This window comes from Trichosurus vulpecula, chromosome 7 (genome assembly GCF_011100635.1).
Source record: "Trichosurus vulpecula isolate mTriVul1 chromosome 7, mTriVul1.pri, whole genome shotgun sequence".
NCBI lineage: Eukaryota > Metazoa > Chordata > Mammalia > Diprotodontia > Phalangeridae > Trichosurus > Trichosurus vulpecula.
In genome coordinates, this window is record NC_050579.1 from 228,783,896 (window position 1) to 228,811,742 (window position 27,847).

The 27,847-nt window shown below is 42.3% G+C and overlaps 1 protein-coding gene across 1 annotated transcript in view; it reads right to left on the minus strand.

The window, feature by feature from the left end:
* The window catches only part of EFHC1 (EF-hand domain containing 1), an 81,924-nt gene that overhangs the window by 15,410 nt on the left and 38,667 nt on the right, over positions 1 to 27,847 (minus strand). Inside the window, exons 5-8 of the mRNA XM_036767908.1 lie at positions 24,840 to 25,032; positions 14,890 to 15,110; positions 8,220 to 8,360; positions 3,510 to 3,723 (exon numbers count right to left, since the gene is read on the minus strand). Of these exons, the coding sequence (XP_036623803.1) occupies positions 3,510 to 3,723; positions 8,220 to 8,360; positions 14,890 to 15,110; positions 24,840 to 25,032 (769 nt within the window). The remainder of the gene's footprint in view (positions 1 to 3,509; positions 3,724 to 8,219; positions 8,361 to 14,889; positions 15,111 to 24,839; positions 25,033 to 27,847) is intronic.

A 27,847-nucleotide genomic window follows, 5' to 3' on the forward strand; every position in this document is an offset into this window, starting at 1 on the left:
AACCTAAATCTTCTGAAGTTTCGAGTAAACCATGGGTTCCTAATTCGGTTCCCCTTTCCCCCCTTATAGCCCTGTAGCTGATTGGATCAGAACCACAAAGTTTTACCTGGTTTTCATCACATGAACTAGTTGATGGAGAAGTAAATTTTGAGGCTTGTATTGATGTCTGTTTTGTAAAAGATTTTAGCAGAAACATCTCATGAGCCTTCACAGGTAACTTGGAACCACAAAGGAAATCCACTGGAGTGGTACCCCTGAGGACACAATATTTTCTAGACTGCCCCAAGCAAAGATGTGCCAGGGACCGGACAACTACATGGGACATTTCAGATACAAGACGAAATGTGTTGACTGGATGGACGTTGGGAATTGGTTACTAAACTGCGAGGAGACTTAATGTTTGTTAATGCTGATGTTCATTACTGTACTTACTGCTGTGGCTTTTTGTTTCTCTGCATCTGTGTACTAAGTTCTCTTGGTTATTTTGGGGTTACGTGAGTTTCTTCTCTGAATTAGTCCTTGATTTTGAACATTCTTTCTACGGCTTATGTTGGGACTGGTTGATGATTCTGATCCCACTCTGTCATTGGAACTATTCTGTATCATCCCCAATATTTTATAAATTGTCTAAGTCTCATTTCTTTGTCTCTGACGTTAGTTCAGAAGGTCTGTCTCCCAGAGGCCTGGGCTCATTGGTTCAGGTCATCCTTTGGGGATCAGGTCTCTTGTGAGCCTTCTGTCTATTAAGCTTTATCTTTGTTAAATGTCTTCCCTCCAGATGTACCACATGGGTGGCATCCAAGATAATGTTTTACGAGGTGTGGTCATCAGCATGCCCACAGGCAGCTTTGACCAAAATGGGGGAATATTGCCCCGAAGAGAACTTAACCTGTCTTCTTGAGTTGCCCTATTTTCCAGAAACACCGGGCTTGGGGTATGCAGAAGACCCTGAACAAGTCAAGGATGGGACCTCCCTCCCCTCACCCCCAGCTGACAAGTTATAATTTGTACCATTAGCTAGACTCTCAGTGTGTCCTTGAGAGCCAAACCAGCTACAAGATAGGTGCCAGTCAGTCTTCACCAGATGGATAAACTGTTCATGCAGTTGGGTCCCTTGTAGATAAGCAGACCACCATATCTTCATAGTCTAACCTTTCCCAAGAGAAAAGAACGTTGCTTTTCCATCCAATTTACTTCCGTTCCTCCTCCCTTTCTGCTTCCTCCCTCCTCTCATACCACCCCCATTTGGGAGGGGATTGTCCTCCACTCCACCCATGAGACTTCCCCGTTTTTGTAACCCACAAATATTCAAGTTACTGTCTGGATGGAGAACTCCTTCCACTTGGTACAGGAATTCCACACGTATGTCCATTTTTCTTGTAATAAATCCAGTTGCCATGCCTGTCTTATGGACTTGTGTTTTCTTAGTTGTTGTTAACATCCTCTACGTGTCGACTTGAACCCAACTTCTCCAGCAGACTGCATCTTCAGGCACCCCTCCACACCCCATTCTTTAACCACTCACTACCAACGGGTTCCTTCTCTACTGCATTCAAACATATCCAAGTCTCTCTCATTGTTTAAAAAAAAAAACCTTCGCTATGTCCTGCCACCCTTTCAAGCTACCATCTTGTATCTCTCCTCTGTTTCTCAAACTCCTTGAAAAAGTTTTTTCTCTTTCCTTTCCTCTCCTCTCATTATCTCCTCAACCCCTTGCAATCTGGCTTTTGACCTCATCACCAACTGAAACTGTTCTCTCTAAAGTTACCAGTGATCTCTTACATATGATGGTCTTCTCTCAGTCCTAACCCCTGTTAACCTATCCTCTACATTTGACACTGTTGGCCACGTCTCCTCCTGGGTTTTCTGGGAACTCTCTTGGTTCACACCCTGTCTGAGCACTCCTCAGTCTTCTTTGCCAGCTCATTATCCACATATGTATGAAAAATAAGTGATAAAAGTCTGACATCCAAATATACAGTGACTTGACACAAAGATACAACACCAAGAACCATTCTCCATTAGATAAGTGGACACAGAATCTGATCAAAATGTTTTCAAGAGAGCTGCAAACTAGAAGTTACCAAACAAAGACTCACTCTTAATCCCTAACTGTGGAGAAATGTAAACTGAAACCATTTTGAGGTTTTGCTGAACACCATGCAAAATGGCAAAGATTTTCTCTTTAAATGAAAACAGTACATGTTAAAGGGACTGCCAGAAGATAGGCACACTCGTGCACACTGAGAATGTATGTTGAAGTTGAAGCTGTGAAGTGGTCCAACTTTTCTGGGTTTCAGTTTGGAATTATGAGCGGGGGAAAAAGTGACTACACTGCCCCTACCATTTGGCTCAGCAATCCTGCTGATGGGCAAACACCCTGAGGAGGTCAAAGACAGAAACAAAATTCCAATATAATATGACAAAAATATCCATAGCAGCACTCTGGGGTAGCAAAGAACTAGAAAGGAAGCGGGTACCTACCAAGCGGGAGACGGTTGAAATCAACAGCAACTAAAACTTTTTACAATTATTATGTGCCAGGCACTGCGCTACAGGAATAAAAAAGAAAGATAGAAAGAGTCACTGCTCTCAAGGAACTCACATTCTAAGGAGGGAGACACCATGCCAATCACCAGGTAAGCAGAAGATATATGCAGAGCAGATGGAAGGCAATCTCAAAGGTGGAGGTACTAAGAGCTAGGGGAAATCAAGAAAGGCCTCCTGCAGAAAATTGCATTAGAGCTGAGGCTTGAAGGAAAGCAGGGAAACTTAGGCTGAGGTAAAGAGGTATATAAGAATAGTGTAATATTACTTTGCAATAAGAAACCATTAACATGGGGGACTTCAGATAAATTTCAGATTTGTAGGAACTGACAGAGTGAAATAAACAGAATTAAAGCAAAAATATACCCAATGTAAATGAAAAGATTGCTAAAAGGAAGTTGAATTCTGAGTAGTGGAGAAAAAAATAAAACAATAAAGGTCCTAGAGATGCAATGATGAAGCAAATCTCTCTCGCAGCGGAGAGATGGAAGACTGCTAGGCTGGAATATTATACACCCTGTCAGATACAGACTCATCGTCAGACGTTATTGCCGACTGTTTTTTCTGTGTTACAGGGAAGCGTTCAATCTATGAGGTATAAAGACAAATGCATCAATAAAATGTATTTTAAAAGAGCATGCAAAGATTATGACTACATGAAGGAAAACAATCTTTCTGCATATGCAGATATAAAAGGACAAAGGCCAGAAGGGAACATAAAGAGGGTGAGATTTATTGTTGCTAGTTTCAGGTGTAATTATAGTTCTGATTATGTGGATTATATCCCATGGAGGTGGAGGTGGTGTTTGATCATAACTTTAAAACATTTTTTAGAAAGAAGAAACCAACCACATTAATCTCAGTGAGTATCCTAGTTAATTATGAGTTAGCAAAAATAAATCTCAACAAATGAGAAAGCACTTTAAAACTATTAGAAAAGGCAGAATTATTTACAGACTCACCTTCAATGAGAGCGCCGATATAAAAGTCACCAGGTCCGTAGAAGGTGGGATTGTCTACACAGGAGCCTGGCTTGGCAATTTTGGTCTTACCGAGGTATTTGCCCCCAAAGAAGCCAGAATTCCTGACTGGTGGCTCAAAGATAGTGATCATCTCTGTGGCTAAGTAGTAAGAGAAAATAAAATACCGTCCCCGATCTTCAGGGATAGGGGATTCCTGTGGGAGTAAAGAAATGAAGGAGATAATTATCTGATAGCTGAACAGATTATCATTTGACCGCTCACGATCTATAGTCTTAACAATCACGATTTTAAAGTTAGTGAAAATGGAGGGCATCATGGAGCAACGTTTGGCCTTTTTACAGTTGTGTTCTATTAAGCAGATATAATTACAGGGTTACAGTGTACTCAGCACCCATCACACGTATCCCGCTACTTCCCAGGCTTGTAACATTCAGATGCTCCATTTTGTCAATAGGGAAATTACACTCAACCACTTTTCTCTCGTTTTTTTGCTTGATTGGCTAGGCACTGCAACTGAGAACTCACTTGGCTGACTTAACCAGCTCTAGCTTAATAAAGATATTCTGAAGCAGGATGGACCGGAGTCAGCAGAGACTCGAGTTCAAATCCCACCTCTGGTACTCTTCCTCTGTCATGTCACCTGGGACAAATCACTTAACCTCTCTTAGCCTCGGTTTCTTCATCTTCTTCTTTAAAATGGGAATATTATTACTGATCTCATCAAGTTGTTTTGAGAATCATCTGAGAAGATCTGAAAGCCTTAAAGCACTATATAAATGGCAGCCATCTTTACTATTGCACCAGAGAGGAATGAATCATCGTCAAATGCAAATGCGTCCAAGCACCATGTTTGGAAAGACCAGCTGGGTATTGTCATAGCATAGAAAATAACGAACTCTCAGCGGCTCAGCAGCTCTGGTGAAGCTAGCAGCTAGTAAGATGTGTGACGACTCTCCCTGAGTCCTGACAGATCCAGAGGTGACTGCCTCTATTGCCAGCTGGGTGGGGAGGCAGGAATCCTCTAGCTAAGTGTCATGTAAGAGATATGGCCCATCTTTTTGTTACTGACAAGTTCTCCAAAGCCACATGATGTACAGATAGAGACTAACACAGATAAAGAGATCCCTTTTTGAGCACCCAATTCACGTTCCCAGTACTCAGAGATAAAGCTACTCATTACGTTTGGTATCAGAACCCTAAATAAGAGTTAACTGAGAGAGGTACTTATACGTTCTTTGAAAGAGCAGAACTTCTCAAAGAAAGGATAATGTAGAATTCTTAACCTTCCCCCAAACGATATCCCTCAGAGTGGTCATTCAGCATCATTTGGTTAAGCCTTTCAAAGGTGAGAGTGCCTCATAAGAAGCTTCCTTGGCTGAATTTTTCATAAAGCACCTGAAGCACATTTTCTCTTGACCAGCCTTTGGAACCAGAGGAGAAAAGGCCACCATCACCTACCTAGATCAGCGATCTCCAAAAGTGTGGGCTGCAGCATTCCAGAGAGCCACGGATGGAACACAAGGCATGTGCGATCAACCAATTAGAGGATAGGAGGACAGGTCATTTCCTACCCTCCCCATAGATGGGGGTTTGTTTCTAACATGACCATCCCTACCTCATCCCCTAATACTCCCCTAGTCAGTCTCCTCCTTCTGCGGGGTAAGCTCCTGACCTCCCCATCTGGAGATAGGCAGCGGCTCTTCAGGGCAGTTATAAGCTGACCAATTCTTAAGTCCCCACTGGTGCACCTTGGGACCAACCTCCTTCCTCAGCCTCCCCCTGTGCTGTCCCTCACAGCGCCTCATGGATATGAGAGGCACCCCTGAGAGGCAAGGCTCTGTGCCCTGGGGCAGTGACCAGTATGAAAGAGCCCCCATGCCATCCCTTTTCATTTCAGGTGGAATAGAGTGAGTCTCACAGAATGAGCAGACGTGGATTGTGAACTGCATTGCTCATCTCATCACGTCATCTTTCTCCAAAAATCCAGCCCTCTTCTAGACTTCTGTATTTCTGTTGTGAAGGCCATTGTTCTTTCAGTCTCCCAAGGTTCACAACCTTGGTGTCACCTCCAGCTCCTCACTCCCCCTCCTTCATGCCACGTATTCAATCAATAGCCAGACCTCATAAATTATGCCTTCCCATCAGCTCTCACCTTGTCTCCTTCTCCTATCACCTTCCGCCTGGACCACTGCAATAGCATCCTAATCGTGGCCTTCCTGCCTCAGGTCTCCCCCCTACTCAATCTGTCCTCCACACAGCTGCCAAAGTGAAATTATGTGTTGTCGTTCAGTTGTTTCGGTCGTGCCCAACTCTTCATGACCCCATTTGGGCTGTTCTTGGCGAAGATACTGCAGAGGTTTGCCACTTCTTTCTACAGTTCATTTTATAGATGAGGGAACGGAGGCAAACAGGGGGAAGTGACTCGCACAGCTGGTAAGTGTGTGAGGATGAATTTGAAATTGAGGAAGATGAGTCTTCCTGACTCCAGGCCTGGCGCTCTAACCACTGCACCACCTAGCTGCCCTAGGCCTGACTATGTCGCTCCCTTAACTCAAAACCAGTAGTGCTCCGCTGACTATAAGAATTTTATTTCATTTATATCTCATCTTTTCAAAAATTCTATTTTTGTGTAAATTTTCTAGTGAACATAATTATTGTAGCAATACATGCATTTATTTAGTTTGTTAGTAAGTATGTACGCATGGAGTCTATGTTGTTAAATAATTTTCCTGAGAGGGAGCTATGATCAAAGAAGTATGGTGACTAGTGATCTGGATGATAACTTCTGTTATACTTTAAGGGAATCATGAGGTTTTTGCTTGTAAAAGTTGTCCAAAAACAAAAAAGCTGCCAAAAAAAATTCCAGTTCCTTCAACTTTTCCCCGTAAATTTTCTTACCTAATCTTTTAATCACCCACACGACTCACTTCTAGACTTTCTTTAGGTTCTCCACATCCCTTTAGTCTAGGGGCTCAGAACTCCATTTGCCGCACTATAGTAGCCCTTTATTCACTTTGTTATCAATGCTCCTCTTGACCCAAGACCTTCTTCTGCCCTAATACTGCACAGGCAATTATCCTCATCTTGGATCCGTGCCACTGGTTGCATCCTCTTCGAGTATCTCTGGGGTACTAGTCCTTACAGAGCTTCATTCTGCTTATTTCTAATCATTTCCCCATTTTACCAAGACTCTTTGGATTCTAATCCTATTTTCCAATGTGCCAGCCACACGCTGCTGCCCCCTCTTCCCTGTCTGTGGGCCTCTGACTTCTTCCCCCAGCTTATTCTTCAAAGTTAATAAGTACAGTCAATCTCATTACACTGGTCGTTGGGGAGAAAATGTCAACAGCATTGATACTGTCACGAAATCTCCCTGTAACATCACTTTGCATGTACTGAGCTCAAGGAGGCTCTGGCCTCTGGAAACCACTTTGAGCAAGATTCTTCGGCCCATTGTTTGGAATGACATTTTCTCAGTTGACTCATGAGCGAGATGATTGAGACATAAACAGAATCCATCCTGCGGTCAAGATAAATTTAATTTATCAATTCTGCTCTGTTAACCAACTCTGTCATTACTCAGCACCCTGTCCACTTTGCTAATTAATTTTGGGATGATTTTTTCCAGGCTTGTCAGGCATGGAAGCTGAGTGTATCATTTTCAGGGCCATCGTCTTTGCCTTCCTCTCCTCCCCCAACGTAAGCACTAAGGCCAATAATGATGATACCCATGTGAAATAGAACAAATAAGACTGGCCCTGGGGGCCAAGAGCTTTAGGTTGTACCTTTGGCTCTGTGACCTTAAGAAGGCCGATTCTCTGTTCTAGACTTGCCTCCTCAGCTGTAAAATGAAGGGGGTTAGATCGATTATATCTGAAGTCCTTTCTGGCTCCTTGTTTTACAGTTTACAAAGTGGCTCATTACTTCCTCAACACAATCCTGGTCCCTTTCCAGGCTCCTGTACACACACAGGGATTCTGCCTTAATTTCTCTGGGTCTCGGTGTCTTCATCTATGAAATTGATTAAATTGATTAAAGAGACTAAACGATGTCTCAAATCCCTTTAAATTCTGACATTGTTCTTTGATTTTAAGCATTTACTGGTGAAGTACTGCTTTATACTTGTGGTTTGTTTAAGCATTTTCAGTGGTGGAGGAAATAAATTGTGGTCCTAGACTTGATAACCACATTGCACATTGGATACCTTTTCTAGAAGGGACTCTATTACCTGCTGTTTCAAATGAACCAGATTTCAACTTTGTTTTTAGATCTGTCTATGTCTCCAACATGTTCAGGGCAAGAGGAAATACAGATTTTGGTTAAATGAGGATTCCAGTTAATCTAGGTCAGGAAATGGCATTTCTAAACACTCATCTGTAAATGGCATAGTATCGAGTAGGTCAGATAGAGGCAGTCCCCCAAAAGAGATCAATACATAGAAGCCCATGGCATAGAGGAAGGAACACTTCGAAGGCAGAGGATGCTACTCACTCTATGAGCTATGAAGTTTTGGGTAGTCATGGTAATAGGCCCAAATGTCTCACTTGTACAGTGGAAATGATGATAATGCCTGATCCACCTGAAAGCCAGGAGCTAAGTCTCTTATACTTTGATATGCCAATCCACTGACAAGTGAACCACATACTGAACAGTCATGGTCCAAGGACTCTTTATGAAAACAGTACTCACCAGCACAGCCATATATCGAAGCACTATTTGATCATCCATCAACAGCTTGAGAATATCTTTTTTGGGGGTCTTTGGAATCAGGGCAAAGCAATTCTGAGCAGAATCTTCGACGAATCCAAAACCATTATAGGGAGGTAATTCCTGGAGAAAAGGGAGAGGCAAAAACAGCCAAGTATGACATAACAAAACAATAACATTAACTGCCATCGGAACGTGAGCTCCTTACAAGGATTGTGTTTCTGCCTTTCTTTGTATCCTCAATGTTTAGTACAGTGCCCGGCACATCGGTCAGTCATTTTTTAGTCATGTCCAACTCTTTGTGACTCCATTTGGGGTTTTCTTGGCAGAGATGCTGAAGCAATTTGCCATTTCCTTCTCTAGATCACTTTACAGATGAGGAAACTGAGGTAAAGTGAGGGTAAAGTGACTCACCCAGGGTCACACAGCAAGTAAATGTCTGGGGCCAGATTTGAACTCTGAAAGATGAATCTTCCTGACTCTGGGCCTAGCGCTCTATCACTGCACTATCCATTTCCTGACCTGTGCTTGTTGGATGGCTGACTTCCATCAAAATCCTCTTCTGACACCCCATCATGGTGTGAAGGTGACCCCATGCTCTCCAAGGTTATGTCATTAGACCTCAAGCTCTGGCAGCCCTAACCAAGTGGGCAGAATTTCACATGTGAGTCCAGTGACTATGTCTGTCCTCTGAGGACCAGTCTAGGTTTGGAGAGGCTCATTAATAGTTTGGCTCTCTGAAGTACTATAAATATTATGAATGGCACTGAAAAGCTCTAAAAAAAAAAAACCTGATTTATACATACATTTCTATGGTTGTTAGAAAGGGCAATATGCTTCATAAGCACTTCTACGGTACTGTGCAGCATCTTACAGTAGAAAGCACACTTGAGTTAGGACCTGAGTCTCTACAGCTTTCTGCTGTGACCTGGGCAAATCACTCAGCCCTCGCTGAGCCCCCAAGAGAATCAAGAGAATCGTGTCTGCTCCACTTCCTTCAGTTAAGATTTTTGTAAATTATAAAAGACTATCTAAATGTAACCTGGGCTTCCAAGTCTGGGACAATTTGCACACTGCTGCATGTGCTGGAGGAATGGGTGGAAAGAGCGCTACGCGAAGCATTAGAATGCAAGCTCCTTTGTGTCTCTAGTGCTTAGTAGAGGGCCCAACACATAGTAAGCACTTTATGTTTATTGATTGTCAATTGACTGATCGATGCTGTGTGCTTATAGGAATGGCAGAGTCGATGAGAGCTTTTGGGAGGAGAGAGACACACAGGTCCAGACAATAAATTACCTCTGCCAATTAGGAACCTCCTCTTGCACGCACATTGGTTTATCAAACATCCCATGCTTTGAAGCATGGATTGCATAAAAATAAAGAATTATTATTATTTCTTTTTAGTTATTAATTCATCACTGTGAGGAAGGGTATGAGCTGTATTTCAAGGTTTTCCAGGTTAGGGATGCAATTTATATCATTCATTATAACAAAAGTTTACTAAGGCAAATATTGTATGGACTTCATTATAATGAAATTTAACATATACATATGTATATAGATACATAGACGTGTGCATGTGTGTGTGCGTGTGTGATAGATGGACAGCCCGACCTACCTTGCTATGTGACCTCACTGCTCCCACTTCATCACTACCCATTTGCTTCTCATTTTCTCACAATTTGGCTTGTGATCCCACCACTTTATTTTTAAGGTTATCACCTCTCGAAAGCTAAAGCCAATGGCCTTTTCTCATTCCTCAACCTCCATTGCTTCTGTGCAGCTTTTAATACTACTGGTCAGCCATTCCTCCCAAGCGTTCCCTACTCCCCCGGCTTTCGTGACATTACTCACTCCTAGTTCTCCCGGCATGCTGGCCAGACTGCTCTTCAGGTGGCTTTGGCTGAATCACCATCTATCTCCTCACTGGAGACTGTGAGCTCTTCAGAGCTTTGCCTTGGACCCAGATGTCTCTGGAGCCCTCCCTCACTTAAGTCCAATTCACTTGCAAGTCATGGCATCAACTTCCTGATGTCATGGTTGTCTTTGAGAGCAAAGCAGCAGCAGCAGCAGCAATGTGCCCTTAGAGATCTCAGGAGCTGCCATGGGTTCAAGTATTCTCTTTATGCAGATGACTCCCAAATCTCTATTTAATCTCTCCTGAACTAAACTTCAGCCATGAACTGTCAGCTCTCTCCTGCATGGGACATATCCTCCTGGACTGTCTCACGCGCATCTCATACTCAAACCTGTCCAAAAGGGAGTTCGCTCTCTTAGATTTTGCCGTTTCTGTTGGGAATACGATCATCTCAGGCTAACCTCCCAGGTTATATTTGTCATCCTTGACACCTCCCTCTTTCTCGTCCCTCCCTCAAATCTAATCAGTTCCCAAGTCTTCCAAACTTTAGTTCTCAAACATCTCTCCCATTTGTCTCCTTCTGTCCACTCACACGGTCATTACGCTAATTCAGAGCCCCACATCTTTCCTTGCTACTACTGTAATAGCCTAATACTGTCTTTTCCTCAATTCTCTCTCCCTAATTCACCTTTCACAAAACTTCTAAAACTCTGTCCTAAGGCATAGGTACAGGATGTTTTTTTTTTTACTTCTCAAAAACCTTCAGTGACTCCCCATTGTATTTAGGAAGAATGAAAAAGCCACTTAATCTTGCATTTAAGGCCTCCCACGATCTCACTCCCACTGAGCTTTCTTTGTCCAGCCTTATTTCATACTATTCCCTTTCAGGAACTCTGTTTTCCAGAAAAATTAGATAACTACTTATTCCCAAAACTCAATCTGCCACATAATCCATCCCCCGGGCCTAGATTGTACTTGGTTTCTGCTTCTCAGAATCTCTGTCTTTCTTTAAGTTTCAGCTGCTCCATGAAGCCCTCCCTTCTCTACCTGGCTGTTAGGGTGCTTTCTCTTCAATTTTCCTTTTGCCATATCCATCTGTATAGAATGTAAACTCCTTGAGGGTGGGAACGTTTGTGGTTTTTTTTAATCTGTCTCTGTATTCTCAGAGCCTAGCACAGTGCTTCGCGTGGAGCAGACTAATGGTGAGTCATTGCGTGCTTTTACTAGCACCCATGAATGTTTAGATGTTAAAAGACCCAGAGGAAACCATTGAGATTTATTACCATTTGAAAGAGATTGTCCCAAAAATTCACATGGGGAAAAATGAATTAAGACTGTGTGCTGTCCAATCTATGACACGAAGTTGGATGGGAAGACTGCAGTTAGCCCATTAGCCCATATATCATAGAGGCACTGCAGATGGACAATGATCTAGGCACAAAACGAAATAGGAACCAGAGTAGGTGAGATTGTTTTGGGTAATTATAGAGGGCTTTCAATAATCCCAAGCTGCTCCCCAACCAAAAAAAATCTTTCTAGCACCAATATTCTTCTGTTGATGCCATATGGTTACAAATCATAGAATACCAATTTCCAAAGAATAAAAATTACTTATGACCCAAAAAGAAACAGGGAGACATATGGTAGGCATAAGCAAGATGAAACATATTGCCAATGATGACTTGTGCATGAGAAATGGTGTAAATGATATCACGCAAGAAATATATGTGATTCATTATACGTTTTTAAGGGCCTGCCATATGCAAGGCTTGGTGCCAGGCTCCAGCGATCTAAAGACAAAACATGAAATAATAACTGTTCTCAAAGAATGTCCACCCTAGGCACTGGAAAGATGGGCCAGCCATGTAGCAAGAGCCAGGCGTAACAGATGAAAAGCCCAAGTGGTGCACTGATAGCAGTGGGCAGAACTAAGAATGATGGAAGAAAGTCGCAAAAAGAAATTTAACCTTGAGGTAAGAACACGCTTCCTGACAATGAGAGCTCTCCTGAGGTGCAACTGGTAGACCCGGCAGGTAGTGGGACCCTCCACTCCATTCTACTAGGCGTCTTCATGAATGGGATTTGTTGAGCATGCTCTGGTGGTGACTGTTTTGGGGATACAGTTTGGACTGTATGCCAGTTAGGGTCCATTTCAACTCTGAAATTCTATGTTCTTCCAGCAACCTGGGCAGGTAATCTACGAAGGATCTGCGTGGCGTTATGGAAAGAGTGCCGGATTTGGAGTCTGGGAACCTGGGTTTAAATCTGATTTGGGAAGCACAACTTGGTTTTATATATTTACTCACTTTTATGCAGTCTTCAAGGGTGAGTTCTGAAGTAGAAGTCATTTTCAATTAATTATTATTAATCCTTCTAAGCAGACTTCACACACGCACACACACACACTAATCTCATCGTGATTAACTCCACAGTCTATCCAATTTTTGCCAAAGCAGAATTCTGTTGTGTGTACTTAGCTAGAATTTGCACTAGAAAAACATAAAAGCTAGAAAACACAAATGAAACTCTCCCTTTCTCTAGTGAATTAACCAATGAAAGAAATTGCCCTAAATCCAGTAAGGGGAGAGGGAAGGGGTGAAGGGAGATTTAATCTGAAGGGTTTCACACCCCCTTTCCTCCACTAAGCTCTTGTATATCTTTTATGCACCATGTTGTTCTGCTTACGTGAGCTCTTCTAGATGGAATGATCAGAATGCTGATATAAAGATATAAACATATATAGTCAGAAACTATCTTTCAACCTTTACCCTGTACATTTGCAGGCTGACCTAAGTCAGGGATTGGAAAATTCTGAACCAGGAGGGCAGACAGAGTTGGGGCAATAAAACTGTTAAACTATCAAGGCTTACTTGACCCTGATGCCCTGTTTCCATGGGCAGTATAGGCAACGTGTTTGCATAAGATTATTCATCATAGAGAATTTACCATAACAAAGACGGGCAAAGAATTTAGAATGAGGACCATAAGAAATGTCTGAGGGGAAAAAAAATAACTGGAAAAGTTCTTCCTCATACCCTTTTCTGACCCACTTCTTACACCTAAAAAATAAGTAAGAAGGGGAGAAGGAAGTGGGAAAGTAGGGAGAAGACCGGACAAGAAGACCTGGAGAGGATTCGAGTTGGGAAATTTTCATTTGCTCAGAGGAAATGGAATCCAAGAGAGCACAGAACGCTGCTCTCAATCTTTTCCCATTCTTCCTCAAATGCTAGTTATATAAACATTTTCATGGGAATAATGTGGTTTAATTCAAATGATGTGATTGCATGTATATATAATGCATTGTGTAATTCTACAATGAACAGTGGAGCTTGCAATGTAATCCTGAGTAAGTAGTTTATCTTTCAATATCCTTATCTATAAAATAGAGATAATGCAATGACGTACTCCTGGAAAATGCTGGTATCTTAACGGCTACACATTCTGCTGTTTGTGGGGGTCACCAAATAGTTATAAAGGATTTTGGCTTGCTTTGGTTTTTGTGTGCGTGTGCAAAGGTTGCTACCATTATACTATGAGCACATTTACTCTAAAATCAAGAATTTGGTCAATGAAAAAATGATTTTAAAAAAGTATTAGCACAAATCCCTGACCAATTCCTTTCAAGAGCCTCTACAGTCCTCAGGGAGGGGCAGCAAGGTACAGCCAATTGATCAAGCAACGAGCATTTGCTAAGTGTCTCCTCTGCTCCAGGCACAAAGACAAAAATAAAAATCTTGCTGCTTTCAAAAATTATCACATCTCTTGGCCTCAGGCATATACTTCATTAGCAATTTCCTTTCAAATACTTTTGGGGTAAAGATAACAATACTTTTCCTTTAGGAAGTGACTTGGAGTTCACAGAATCTTATGGACAGGATCGATCGCATCCTCGCAACAGCATGGTGAAGGAGATGGAGTGTACCTATCACCATGTCTATTTGAAAGACGGGAAGCAAAGATTAACTGACTTATTCAGGACTATGTAACTAGTCTTTGCACAATGTACAATCTGTCTAGTGTGTTTTTCTCTATAATATGATGGTGCCTTGATTTATTTAGATATATAGATATGGATATATAGCTGTGTATTATATATTTATATAACATGGTAACATTATGATATATATAGATATAAATACATACACAGATACATATATACACATCCCATATTCTTATTCCAATAAGGTATGTGGTCTAAATGGAATGCTAAAAGGCTGATATTGTTCCATCGATTTTCATGGAATTAAAAGTACTATGAACTTTTACTTCAACATGGACTTTTGTGGTGAACTGTACCATTGAAATAGGTGGTGTAGCAGACAGAGTGCCAGGCCTAGAGTTAGAACGACCTGAGTTCAAATACGGCCTCAGAAACTTACTAGCTGTGTGACCCTGGGGAAATCATTTAACCCTGTCTGCCTAACTGGGCAAATCACATAACCCTGCCTGCCTTTAGTTTCCTCATCTGTAAAATTAGCTGGAGAAGGAAATGGAAAACCACTCCAGTATCTGCCAAGAAAGCCCCAAATGGGGTCAGCAGGAGTCAGACACCACTAAAAAGAACGAACAACAGAACAGTTAGCCTCTTACAAAAAAAAAAAGTATAGCAATGAAAGGCTACACTCTTTTCCATCACATCCTTAATATCTTAAATGCATAAATTTCTTTTTACTTCAATCTTTTTAAGCTGATGGTTTTTGACCAGGGTCTGGTGGCCTAAAATCTTAAAAGTACTTTTAAAATTTCTACATCAAAAGATTTGTTCTCATCTCATCAAGACTGGTATGTCCCTACCTGTTTTATGACAGGCGGCGGCTTCTTGCTCACATCAATGACCGGGAATTCAGGAAGCCCAAACTTATCCCGGCAAAACTCTCGAGTGAATTTGTCGCAATCATAGATGAAAAAGGTCCGTCCAAGTAGGGTAACAGGTTGACCCACAGCGAAGTCTTTGGCAGTGAACCATTCTAGCACGTCTTGATCAGTAACTTCCAAGACACACCGAGGGAAGTCCTCTAATGTAAAAATAGGGAGACAGAAAAACAAAAGGGAAAGGGCTGATTCTCAGTCACCAAACCACTATTATATGCCCACTGTGTGCCAAGCACTGTGCCAGGCGCTGGGGGTATGAAGAGAAAAATAAAATAATCTCTGCTTTCAAGGCACTCCTAATCTATTGGGGGAGCCAACATGTGCATAGATAAGTATCTATAAAATAAACGGAGAGTAAAGGAGAGGAAGAAGATGCTAGCAGTGGGAAGAAAGAGCATAGCCTTTGTGTAGACGGCATTTGAAATGAGTTTAGGAGGAAAATTTGGGTCAACTAAAAGGCTAAGGTAGTCCTAAGTTTTTATCCTGTCCTAGCCACAGGCTATATATGAGCCAAGTTACTTATATTCAGATGTTTCTTCTTTTTTGCCTTTATCGTCTCTCACTCACTTCTCAACCCTTTGCAATATGACTTTTGACTTCATCGTTCCGTGAAAACTGTTCTCTCCAAAGTCGCCAATGATTTCTTAATGACCAGATCTGATGGCTTTTTGTCAGTCTTAATCCTTCTTGACCTCATCTACAGCATTTAACTTACTGACTAACCTCTCCTCATGGAGACTCACTCCTTCCCAATCAGTTTTCATTATACTTGGGTTTCCTCCTCCCTGTCTGATCTAATGTTAGTCTCCTTCGCTGGATCTTCTATATCCTGCACCCTAACTTTGGGCATACCACCCCAAAGGCTGCAGGCTTGTTCCCATTTCTCTCTCTACACTCCCCCACCAGCTTCCATGGATTTAATTATCATCTCTATGCAAATGACTCCCAAGTCTACATATTCAGCTCTAGTCTCTTTCCTGAGTTCCACCACCAAGTACCTATTGGACATTTCGACTCAGATGGCTCATCAGTATCTCAAACTCAGCATGTTCAAAACAGAGTTCATTTTCATTCTCCCCAAACCACCCTTCTTCTGAACTTCTTTATTTCTGTTAAAGGTACTATGCCCCCTTCCATTCACCCAGTTCTGCAATCTAAGATTCATTCTTGACTGATTCACCCCATGTACCAGTTAGCAAATGCTGATTTTATCTCCCCATCATCTCTCACAACCATCCCCTTCTTTCTACTCATGTAGCCACTGCCCTAGTTTAAGGACCTCCTCACCCCTCATCTAGACTATTTCAGTGGCTTACTAATGGGTCTCCATCCCTTAAGCTTTTCTTCTCTTTAATCCATCCTTTGCATAGTCACCAAAGGGATTTTCACTAAAGCAGTCACTGAACACATTGTTCCCCTGCTCAATAAACTCCAATGTCTACCTTTAGGGATAGGACGGGACCTGTGTTGTCTTTAGTAAAGGGAACTTTCAGGTAAGGAAACCCTTCTACTAATGAAGGTCGGCATCTTTTCTGTTACTTAATTACCTCAATATCAAATAAAAACACCTGTGTTTGGCATTTAAACACTAGCTGGTTCTTATCTACCTTTCCAGCTTTATTATAACTACTCCCCTTTACACACCCCAAGGTCCAGCTAAACTTGCCTTCTGGCTCTTCCTTCGTCTCCCTTGCCCATTTTTTTGTACAGTCTGACCCCATTCCTGGAATGCAGTCCTCTGCCTTCTCTGACTTCTGGAATCTCTGGGTGTTTTTTCCCCCCTAAGCTTAGCTCATGCACCACCTTTTACTCAAGTCTTTCCTAATCCACCCAGCCAATAATGCACCTCCTCCTCCTGGAACAAAATTGCTTTATACTTTTTTTTTAAATGCTTATTTACATTTGTGTTGTTTCCCCCAATAAAATTTCATTCCTGACTTTGTACCCTCCATATCTAGCACTGTACCTGGTATACAATAGATGCTCAATGCTCATTGACTGACTGATTCTTTACTTCTGACAGCTTAAAACTTCACCTTCATGTCCCACCCAGACCACCTTGTCATCTGTCCCTTGCAGGGCTGTCTTGTTCCTCTCCATCTGGACTACAGTCCTCTCTGCACCAGACCTCCTCTGTACTGGACCTCCCAAATTTATGACCCCAGACTCTGAGAAAGTGAATCCATACATCTTTGGAGTGCATCTGTCTGGACAGGTGACTGAAGGAGTGCAAACTGACCTAGTCACTACTGCTAGCTGGCCCCAAATTCTGGAGCATGCTTCAGCTTCATATCCCATCAATCATCCACCCAGGCCATCTTGCCATCTGCCTGCTTCCATGCGTGTGTGCCCACCCATTCTGAGCCCAATAATCAAACCAACAGTGCCATCTCTTCAAGGAGCGTGTCAATTGAATGCCCTATGGATCTGGGACTCCCCAGACCAAAACTCCCTCCCTTGGCCTCCACTCTGCTATATGTATTATGTTCTCCAACTACAACATGAGCTCCCCGGGAGCAAGAACAGTCTCACTTTTTGCCTTTGTGGTTTCAATACTTAGCAAAATGTCTGGCATTTAAGTGATTAACATATGTTCATTCATTCATGTATTTTCATGTACTGGATTGGGATCATAATTTAATGGATCAAAAAAAATGTTTTAACTGTATCTAATTATTTAAAAATATCCCTTTATACATAAAATAACTACTAATATAGCACCATTCTTGGCAGACCCCAAACATTATTTGCTTACAGTGAAATAGGATCATAGATCAGGGAAAGCTAGGTGGCACAGTGAGTGGAGCACCAACCTTGGAGTCGGGAGGACCTGAGTTCAAATCCAACCTCAGACACTTGACACATTCCTAGCTGTGTGACCTTGGGCAAGTCATCTAACCCCAATTGCCCCTGCCTTCCCCCCTCAAAAAAAAAGGATCATAGATCAAAAGTTTAGAGCTCAGGTAGAGATTGGAAGCCATCTAATCAACCCCCCTTATTTTGTAGATAAGGGAACCATGAGCCAGAGGTGGAAGGACCTGCCTAAAGGCACACAAGTGCAAGAAGCAGGATCTGAGCCTATATTCTTGATGTCAAATCCAGGGCTTTCCCCATGGCATCAGTACTGAGTTACAAAGGAAAGGAAGAACTATTTGACCGCCATGGAAGAGTCATAGGGTCTTTGGATTGAAAGAGACTTTAGAGGTCAGTAAAGCTTCCCTCTAAAATACCTCTAAAACATGACCATTCAGCTTCTACACAAATACTTTGAATGATGGGGGCTGAGTAAACAGCTGGAACAGCAATAACTATTTACTAAATTTCTTCAAGCCAAGATTTATTTCCCTTCAACTTCTGTTCATTGGTTTTGAGTTAGTTCTCAAGAGAAATTTATTCCCTACTCTATATGACAGTGACAGCCCTTCAAGTACTCAGATAGGCATCACGTATCTGTTTTGTCTTTTACCAAGCAATATATCTCTCTCGCCTTCAACCATTCCCCATATGATGTAGTTTTCAGACCCATCGTTAGTGTATACGGTGTGTATTAGTGTATGACAACGTGCCATTTGTAGCAAGGGTTAGATGAGGAGAATACCTCCTGGAGCTGAGCACCTCTCCCCCCAATTCCTCCCCCCACACACATACACTACTGGGGGACATGTGTTCAGTCTTGAAGGACTTGGACCTTTGGAATGATGAAGCCATCTGTTGGCAGAAAAGGCAGACAGGGGCTCAAACTGACTTAGGAAACACATCTTCTGACTGCCATGTTAAACAACTGTCACTACTGCGGGTGGGGGTGGAAGAAGCATCCTTGCCCACCCCTCCTATCCCCCCACCCCCATGGGAAGATCCAAAAAGTTCCACGCTGTGCATCCTAGAGAAAGGAAGAGAAGAGCAGAAGTTGCTTGTCCCTTTACAGTGTACTGACTGAGTGGCTCTTCCTAGCTCCACGGCCAGTTCTCCTCTGAGGCATCTCCTCCTTCTTAACCGTGCTGTCCCTCATTCTCCTAATCGATAAAAATGAGAAAGCTGGGTGTGCTGGCTTCTGGGGTCCCTTTTAGCTCTAGAGCTATGATCCAATGGCTCTCTGTTCCGTGGAGAGGCACCAAGTCTGAATGGCCAGATCTCAGCTTTCATTCCTGCTGCTGTCACAGGGACAAAGGCCAGCAAATCCAACCCCCTCATTTCACAGAGAAGGAAAATGAGGCATATCGAGGTTTTAAATGACTTGTCCAAAGTGAGCATCAGAGACACGATATGAACTCAGGTCCTGTGACTCCAGAGCCAGGGCTCTTTCCAATATACCCACATTGCCTCTCTGCATCATCCCTGCCACTAACATCTTTGCACACATCATTCCCCACACCTGAAATGAATTCCAACCCTTCTTGGGCCATCGGAAATCCTCAGGAGGCCGTCTTCTGCCTCCTGAAATGCGACCCTTCCTTCCAGGCTCAGCTCCTTCATTCTTCTTCCCAGCTGAATGTACTCTCCCCTCCCATCAACTCTCATGCTCATTGCACCTCACTCAGACAATCTGTATCAGAATTATTCATGGACTTGCTTTATCTCTCCTACAGGTCTTTGCCTGTGACTCATTTCTCTTTATTTTTCTTCTAGGGTCTAACACTTTGCTTGGTACCTATTACATGCTTAATAAATGTTTGCTGAATGAATGGCCTGATTATTTTATTTCACCTTGGCTTCACCATTTTTTTCCACCCTAGAGCCAGGAGGCCTGGCTATGTGATTGCAGGCACATCACAATTCCTCAGCATTTCATCTCCATCTGTAAAATGGGGGAAAGAGTCTCTGAATTGCCAATCTCAGAGTTGGTGGTGATGGGGGGAACCACCTCTACCAATACAAATAAGCAGCCATTCTGCAATTCCTGGTCTTGCTTGGGGCAGCTGGGTGGTGCAGTGGATAGTATGCTGGGGCTGGAGTTGGGAAGACTCATTTCCTGAGATTAAATCTGGCCTCGGACACTCACTAGCTGTTTTACCCTGGGCAAGTCACTTAACCCTGTTTGCCTCAGTTTCCTCATCTGTAAAATGCACCAGAGAAGGAAATGTTAAACCACTCTAGTATCTTTGCCAAGAAAACCCCAAATGGGATCATGAAGAGTCAAACACACCTGAACAAGGATGACAATAACAGAAGCCTTGCTTGGGGGCACAGAAGATTTACGTGATTTACCCAGGATCACACAACCAGTAAGCCCAACTAAAGGAAGCAAACTTGAATCCCGATCTTCCTGACTCTCAGGCCAACTTGCTATCCATGCTGTTTTACTGCGCCTCTCTAGTCTTATTCCCCTACACTGGTACTGGGGGTCCTTCCAACAGAGGCAATCTATTCTCTGGATTCAAAAGTAATTTAGTCATGCCACACTGAAAAGGAATTAACAGGTCACTTGATACATTAACATGAATATTGCAAATCAGAGATGAATAATTTGGGTAAGGTTGCCATTATACAATAATGTTGGTATTATTATAATCCCACGGCAATATACCATGGTGACTATTTGAAGAATTAGGCGTCCTTCCTTTGGCTGCGGCCTCAGCAAAGACTTCCTCATATACCCTAGAGCCTTATTCACAGTATATGGCTCATCTACAGGCAAAACCTCTCAGACAAGTGTGTTTATTGAAGAAAAAGAACTAATCACAGGTGTGAGGATATATAAGGGCACAAAGTATATGCAGATGAACAGACAGAAGCCTGATATGTTCAGTTTAGGAGAGGCATAGTGGAGATTCTTCAGTTTTGGATATCTCTGTCCAGGTAACCAATTCAAATCCGCTCCCAGCCCGGGTCTTTCCCTTCCTGGTTTACTGAGAAGTCTATATTCTTTTTGTGATTTCCTTGTGTGTCTAAGATGAGCTCTTCTAACCACTTAAGGAAGCAGTCTCAATGTCCAACCCCAGCATCTCCACTAACCTCTAGAGTCACACAGCCAAATTCCCATGGGACATTTTCCACTAGTACCTCAAACTCAACATTCACGAAACTCAACTAACCATTATTCCCTCCTAAATCTACCCCTCCTTCCAATGTCTCAATTTATGATGACTGCACAACCATTCTCTAGGTCACCCAAGTCCCAAACATCACAGTCACCTTTGACTCTCTTCTCCTTCCACCCACCCAAATCTGATCAAGGTCAAGTGCTGTTGCTTTTACCTCCACAACATCTCTTATGTGACCTCCTCCTCTACTCATTCAGGACCTCCTTTGATTCGATCATTTCTCTCTTGGACTCTTGTAATATTCTCCTGCCTTCAGCCTCTCCCTTCATTAATCCATCCCTCACAGGATCACAGAGTGCAAGCTGGAGAGGACCTATGAGATCTACTCATTCTGACCCCTTCATTTTAAAAATGAGAAATATGAGGTTCAGAAAAATGAAAGTGACTTCCCCCAGAATCATAGAATCTCAGAACTGAAAGGGCTTTCAGAGGCCACCTAGTCAAGCCCACATCTAAACAAGAACCTTCCTACAACATGCCCAGTAAGTGATCACCGAGCCCTCACATGAAGTGATCAAATGAAAGGTAAACTTTCTACCTCCCAAAGCAACCCACTATACCTTCAGACAGCAACTCAGGTCCATATCTAGTGCTCATTCCACTACACCATGTGCTTCCCACACGGCTACCAAAATAACCTAATTTATAGCTCTGATCATTACCACTCTGCTCAAAGACCACCGGTGGCTTCCTAATCCCTCTATGATAAAATACTAATTCCTCAGCCTGACACTTATGGCCACCTTCAACCTGGCTCTAAACTACCCGTCCAAACTCAGTTCTCATTGTTCTTCTCCACGCCCTTGAACATTCCTGATAAACTACTCCCTGAGTCCAACCCACCACCTCCTATCGCTGTACATTCATTCATCTCCCATACCAGGAATGTACTTCCTTCTCATCGCTACCTGTTCAAATTCTTCTTCTTCTCTAAGGTTCAAGCTCAGAGACATCAAGCCTTCCTTGACCTTCCCAATTCAGGGGCTACAGCAGGCCTAGGACCTGCTAGATATGGTGGACCACCACCAATCAGGAGCACAGGGCTCCAAGGTGGGAGCCCAGCAACACGGCAAGAAGATGGCCACGGTGGATCTAGGACCAACTGTATTTGGTGAACTCCTAAGCACTTTTACTTCCTTGGTGGCTGCAAAGAATAAGATAAAATATTAAATGCTGCACAAAGCTTGCTCTAATGATGTGAGTGATTATTATCACTATTTCATAGGGAGTATATAATATGAAAGCGCCTTGGACTCAAGGTCAAGAGAGCTGAGCTTGAATCCTGCCTCTGACACTCGACAGCATGGAAAGTCTGAAGCATTCTTCATCGGTAAAATAAAACACCTATGTTACACATTTCATAGGACTACAGCAAGGATCAAGTCTATATAAAACACTTTGCAAACCTAAAGCTACAAATATAAGCTCTTAGTATTGTCTTTATATTCAGCCCTGAACAGAGTTGTGAAATTGAATTGGATACAAAGGGTCCACTGACCAAATACCTTTTTGCCTTAGCTCCAGAATAATATCATTCTGGTTTATGTTTGTTGGGTCGGAGTTCAAGTCTGTTGCCTTTTCCTCCCTATATGTCATATTAAATAAGACATATTTTCTCAACAAGGCCTTCCCCACATTTCTGAAAAGAGCTGACTACCTGCTTGGCCACCACGTTTCTTTCCCTAGGTAAGCCACCGCACCACTCGCCTATAAGTTTACATGGGAGTTCAGAGCTCAGGAAAATTGCTTAATTATAAATTTCAAACTTAGTCCTGCCAGAGTGAAAGTTGTGAACTATCAACCAAGCAGTCCAAAGTGGAAATGGAACGAGGACCTGCAAAAGATTCTGTGCTTCAGGGACCACATTCTCTCTCTCATTTAATTCCTCCCCCTAAGTGCATCCTCATTATTTCTCTGTATTTCCCTAATCCGTCTAACTTTGTTAGCTCACTGGGCAGGGACTATATCTAATTTCATGCTCACTTAAGCACTATGGAAGCTTAATGTCATAATATTCCCAGTTCTGCTATTGGTTCTCTGACTCAAAGTTAATCTTTCTCTGGAGAAATTTCCAGAATTCCTTATTTCCCAGTTCCCAAGGATGCAATGAGGATAAATGAGTAGTACCTAGAGATTGCTTTCAGCTACCTGTGAATGAGAGATTTAGGGTCATTATACGTAGCTAAGAGAGAATTCTTTAAATCCTTACGTCAGTAACAAAAACAGGCGTGTATACCAAGGATGCCTATTTGCCATGGGCAAGTGATTATGGATGGCAGGTGTCTTCCCCTTTTTATCTGTCTTCTTCATAACTATTTTAATCCAGTGAAGAAAGAACAGATGTTGCCACAGTGGGGGCTATCTTAACAAGCTACAGGCTACATCATCCCAGCAACATTGTCTAGCAGGGCAATTTCTAATTAAGGAAATCATTTTTAAAATTTTAAAGCATTGATTAAGCACCTACTATAGGATAGGTGGGGCCACTAAATGGTATAGTAGATAGAGTGCTGGGGCCGAAGACAGCAACAGTCATCTTCCTAAGTCCAAATCTGGCCTCGGACACTTACTATCTGCATGAGCCTGGACAAGTCATTTAACTCTGTCTGCTTCAATTTCCATACCTGTAAAAATGAGCCGGAGAGGGAAATGCAAACCACTCCTGTATCTTTAACAAGAAAACCCCAAATGGGGTCCTGAAGAGTCAGACATGACTGTAAAGACTGAACCACAAAAAATGTGACGGGAGCTAGGAATACAAATATGAAAGTAAGGTCATCCCTGCCTTCAAGAAGCTTATGTTTACTTAATAAGAGGAAATGCATAAAGGGGAGTGAAAAGGGAACAGAAAAGGGAATTTTGACTTGAGGAATCTAAGGGGTGGTAAATGGACCTATAGAGCATTTGATTCCAGTAGCATTCCAGTAGCAATGAAAATACTGGCTTGATTACTTTTTCTAGAGGAAGAGGTGGGAAGGAAGCAAGGGTGGGGCGAGGGCTGGACAGACCCTGTTTTCGTATGGATGGCTAGATGGTATGTGAAGTGTAGTCTCTAGCTAGCTACATATAGTGGTTTATATATTTTGCACTCACTGGCCCACAAATCAGGACAACCCAGTCCCAAGGTGCAGCTCCAAAGCTAAGTTGATTGGTTTCCCCAAAGACAGGGGACATGGTCTCTAAAGGTCCAGGATAGAGGGTCTCCATTCTAGGTGGGGATCAGCAACAGGGCAAAGGGCAGAGATATGGGCTAGTTTACTGCTAGATAGTTGGATTGGGATGGTGAAAAGTAAAAACAGTAGGCATGTAAGGAAGAAAGATCCTTGATTCTTTGAACTTTTTTTTTTAAATCACCGGAGAGCCCTAAAAAACGAAATAATAAAAAAATCAAAAGACAGTAATGAGTTTGTGGGCAAAAAATAAAAAAGCTCAAGAAATCAGATTGTTATACCCAGCCTGCCACTGGTTCATTCTGTAGAATTCTCCCTGGAGTTAGAGAAAAAAGTGACAGTGAATTAATTGTTCATTTCAAATAAATCTAGCAGCACACTCCTCTCTTCCCAAATATGGCACCTGTTAGCTGGACACTCCATCATCCATAGCAATCACAGATGTGGATAAACAGAGGAGTAAAGATCAGAACCAAAGGCAGGTCTGTCTTGCTGCCTAGAGGGGAGAATATCTTTCTAAGGCCCTCCCAAACTTCTAAAGACAAGTTCATCTGTTAACTACTTTGAGATCCTCCCCCCCCCCCCAAAAATGCTACAGATCCTGCCTATTTAAAGAGAAATGAAATAACAGAAGACAAACCAATTCCATAGAAACTCTTACTTGAATCATCCACCAAGACTTTGGGCAAGCGCTGGCGCCTCACCAGGACTGGGAAAGGATCTCGCCCATCATTCCGTTCATGGACCTCTCGAACTTCCACTGTATCATCAGCAAGATAGTAGTGAATAATATAGGTTCGACTGTCTCCAAACATGCTATCTGTGTCATCCCAAATTGAATAGAATCGGAGGACCTGGAGGAATCCAAAACAATTACTTAAAAAAGAAGTGGTGCTGCCCATCCCCCAAGAAGGGGGCCTAATTTTTCCTCTTTGTCATTTAAGATTTAAACATAAACAAATACAGATCAGTAGGCATCAAGGTGGCAAAGTAGCTGCCCTGTGATGAGCTCAAAGAAAGGAAATCCTTCCAAGGCACTGCAGTGGCACCTGAAATCCTGCAATAGTGGTCAACAGCTAGAAATGAGTAAAAGATGTACTCTGTACAGAAATCAGACGCTAAACAGTTCCACTTATTTTTAAAAATCTGATGTTTAATTGATAGTCTTTGTTCCTATACCACCTTCATCTTGAATATATCCCTGTATATATCTAAAATGCAAAGAGCCCTTCCTTGTAATGAAAAAAGAATAACTCAGTTAAAACCGAAATACTGATCTGTAAATAAAATCGGCCGAAGTACAAAGAGTAACTGGTTCTATTCACAGCGACATAACAAAGTTATGTTAAAATTACTTATACATGTCAAAGGAAGCATCAAAGAGAAGAAGCAGTCCCTGCCTCTCTGAACAGGGGCACCAAAGGCAGAATCTGTGGACAAAACAACAGTGGAGAGGCCTGCTGTCTCTCTGAGTCATGTATCCAGGACCCCACACAGAGATTCTCCCGAGATTAATCAAAACAGATGCCACTACCCACTTGTGATGATTCACCAGGGCACAAACAGTATTGTCTGAAGGAACCTAAAAAAAGGATTTCCAAAGATTATGAAGTCTTGGGCAAGAAACTGAAGATCAGAGGTGTCTAAGTTGTTTTTTTCTTTACTGTTGTTCACTGAAAGCAAGGGATGTTGAAAAGAAACAATTATTTAGGATATGATCACCTGGCTAAGAAGGCAGTGTCCAAGAATGGGATTTGGATTTTGAATGATGGCTTAAAACACAGGAATAATATACCCCTGACCGGGGATGGAGCACAGCTAACAAAGCCTGATTAAGAATGTACTTATAAGGTTTTCTGCAAATCTAAAAAAAAAAGGTCTTTAAACTAAAGAATGGAGGAATGATAAGACTGCCTATGTATATCCATCAAGAGAACAATTATAGTTCAGAAGAACAGCAGTTGGGACCCCTGTAAATTCAAAATCCAAAAAAGGAACACGTAATAAAACTCTTGGTCTCAAATGTCCATACGTAAACACCAAATGTCTAGGCAACAGGGGCGGCGGAAGTAGAAATCCTAATACAAAGAAGCAAATTTGACCTCATCCTTAAGACTTGGTGGGATGAAACCCATGCCTGGAAAATGGCTCTACAATAGAATATTTTATTCAGAGGAAACCATACAGGCAGAAAAGGGGATAGTAGCATTGTACAGCAAGAAGGCATACTCAGGAGGAAATACAGAAATCAGAGCAGGAAACATATAATGGAGAATAGCTGAGTAAAGCAAGCAGAAAGAGAAACTTAACTGATTTTTTTTGTCCTTAAAGTTTACTACCGACCACCTGGACATAAAAAGGACTTAGAGGAAGAGTTTGGGAGATAGATCACCAATCTGGGATGAAGGCCTGACATGGTTATGAGGGGGAACTTCGATCATCCAGATGTATGCTAGGGTATATGCTCTCTTTTCTTTCGTTGCTGTTGTTTGCTCGCTTTTCTACCCTATTTCTCGATTTGGAACTTTATCCTAACGTTGGGCTCTCTTCCTGGAATGGGGAAGGAAGGGCTCTTTTCTCAAGCTTCAGGCTTTTCTGCACAGCTAAACGCAGAGCAAACAAACAAAAGGCAGCTGATCATGAAAAGCTATTATGGTGACAGGGAAGATCAAGACACAAACTCAAAAGAAAATAATGAAGTCAAAACAGTGCATTGGTAATTAAGCCGGGCTTTAACATTTATTCAATCAAGTGTCCCTGAAGAGTTTGGCCTTTGTTTCCTTGATTAAATTAGGAGTCCTTGATGACCTCCTTGCCTCAAGGGAAAGCCTAGTTTACATGGGTTTGAGTGACATGTTTGTGTCATCAGAGGCTTTTAGACCACGTGGGTTTAAGTCACATTTTTGTAACACTTTAAGGTCACCTTTGGCCCTGAACAAGACATATAAACCCGGGGGTTGGCGTTCTCCTTTGGGGCTCTCACTCTTGGAGGTGTGTTAATGTGGAGACTGGGCAGCTGTAGTTAAGAGCCCCCCCAGCTTAGCTTGTAAACCTGGATGTTGGGACTTTGTTAAACCCTGGTAACTATGCATTGAGATTTGAATCAGACAAGGTCTGTTTGTTGAGTCCCAAACACTCCCCTTCCAACCCATTGAGAAAGTAAGTAATATGAAAAAAAAATGACAAGTGCTGGAGGGGATGAGGGAAAATAGGCATACTAATGAACTGCTGGTGCAGTAAGAACTGGTCCAACTATTTTGGAAAACAATTTGGAACTACGCCCAAAGGGCTATAAAATTGTGCGTACCCTTGGCGCAGCGATACCACTGCTGGATCTATGTCCCAAAAAGATCAAAGGAAAAGGACCTATATGTACAAAAATTATTTAAAGTAGCATTTTTTTTGTGATGGCAAGAAGTAGAAATTGAGGGGCTGCTCATTAATGGGGGAATGGCTAAACAAATTGTGGCATACGACTATGATGGAGTACCACTGTGCCATAAGAAATGGCGAGGGAAGTGGTTTTAGAAAATCATGGCAAGAACTACACAATTGATGCAAAGTAAAGTGAGAAGAACCAGGAGATGATTGCCTTTGGTAACAGCAATGTTGTAATGATCAGGGCAGCTATGTAGTACCCTGGATAGAGAATCGGGCTGGGAGTCAGGA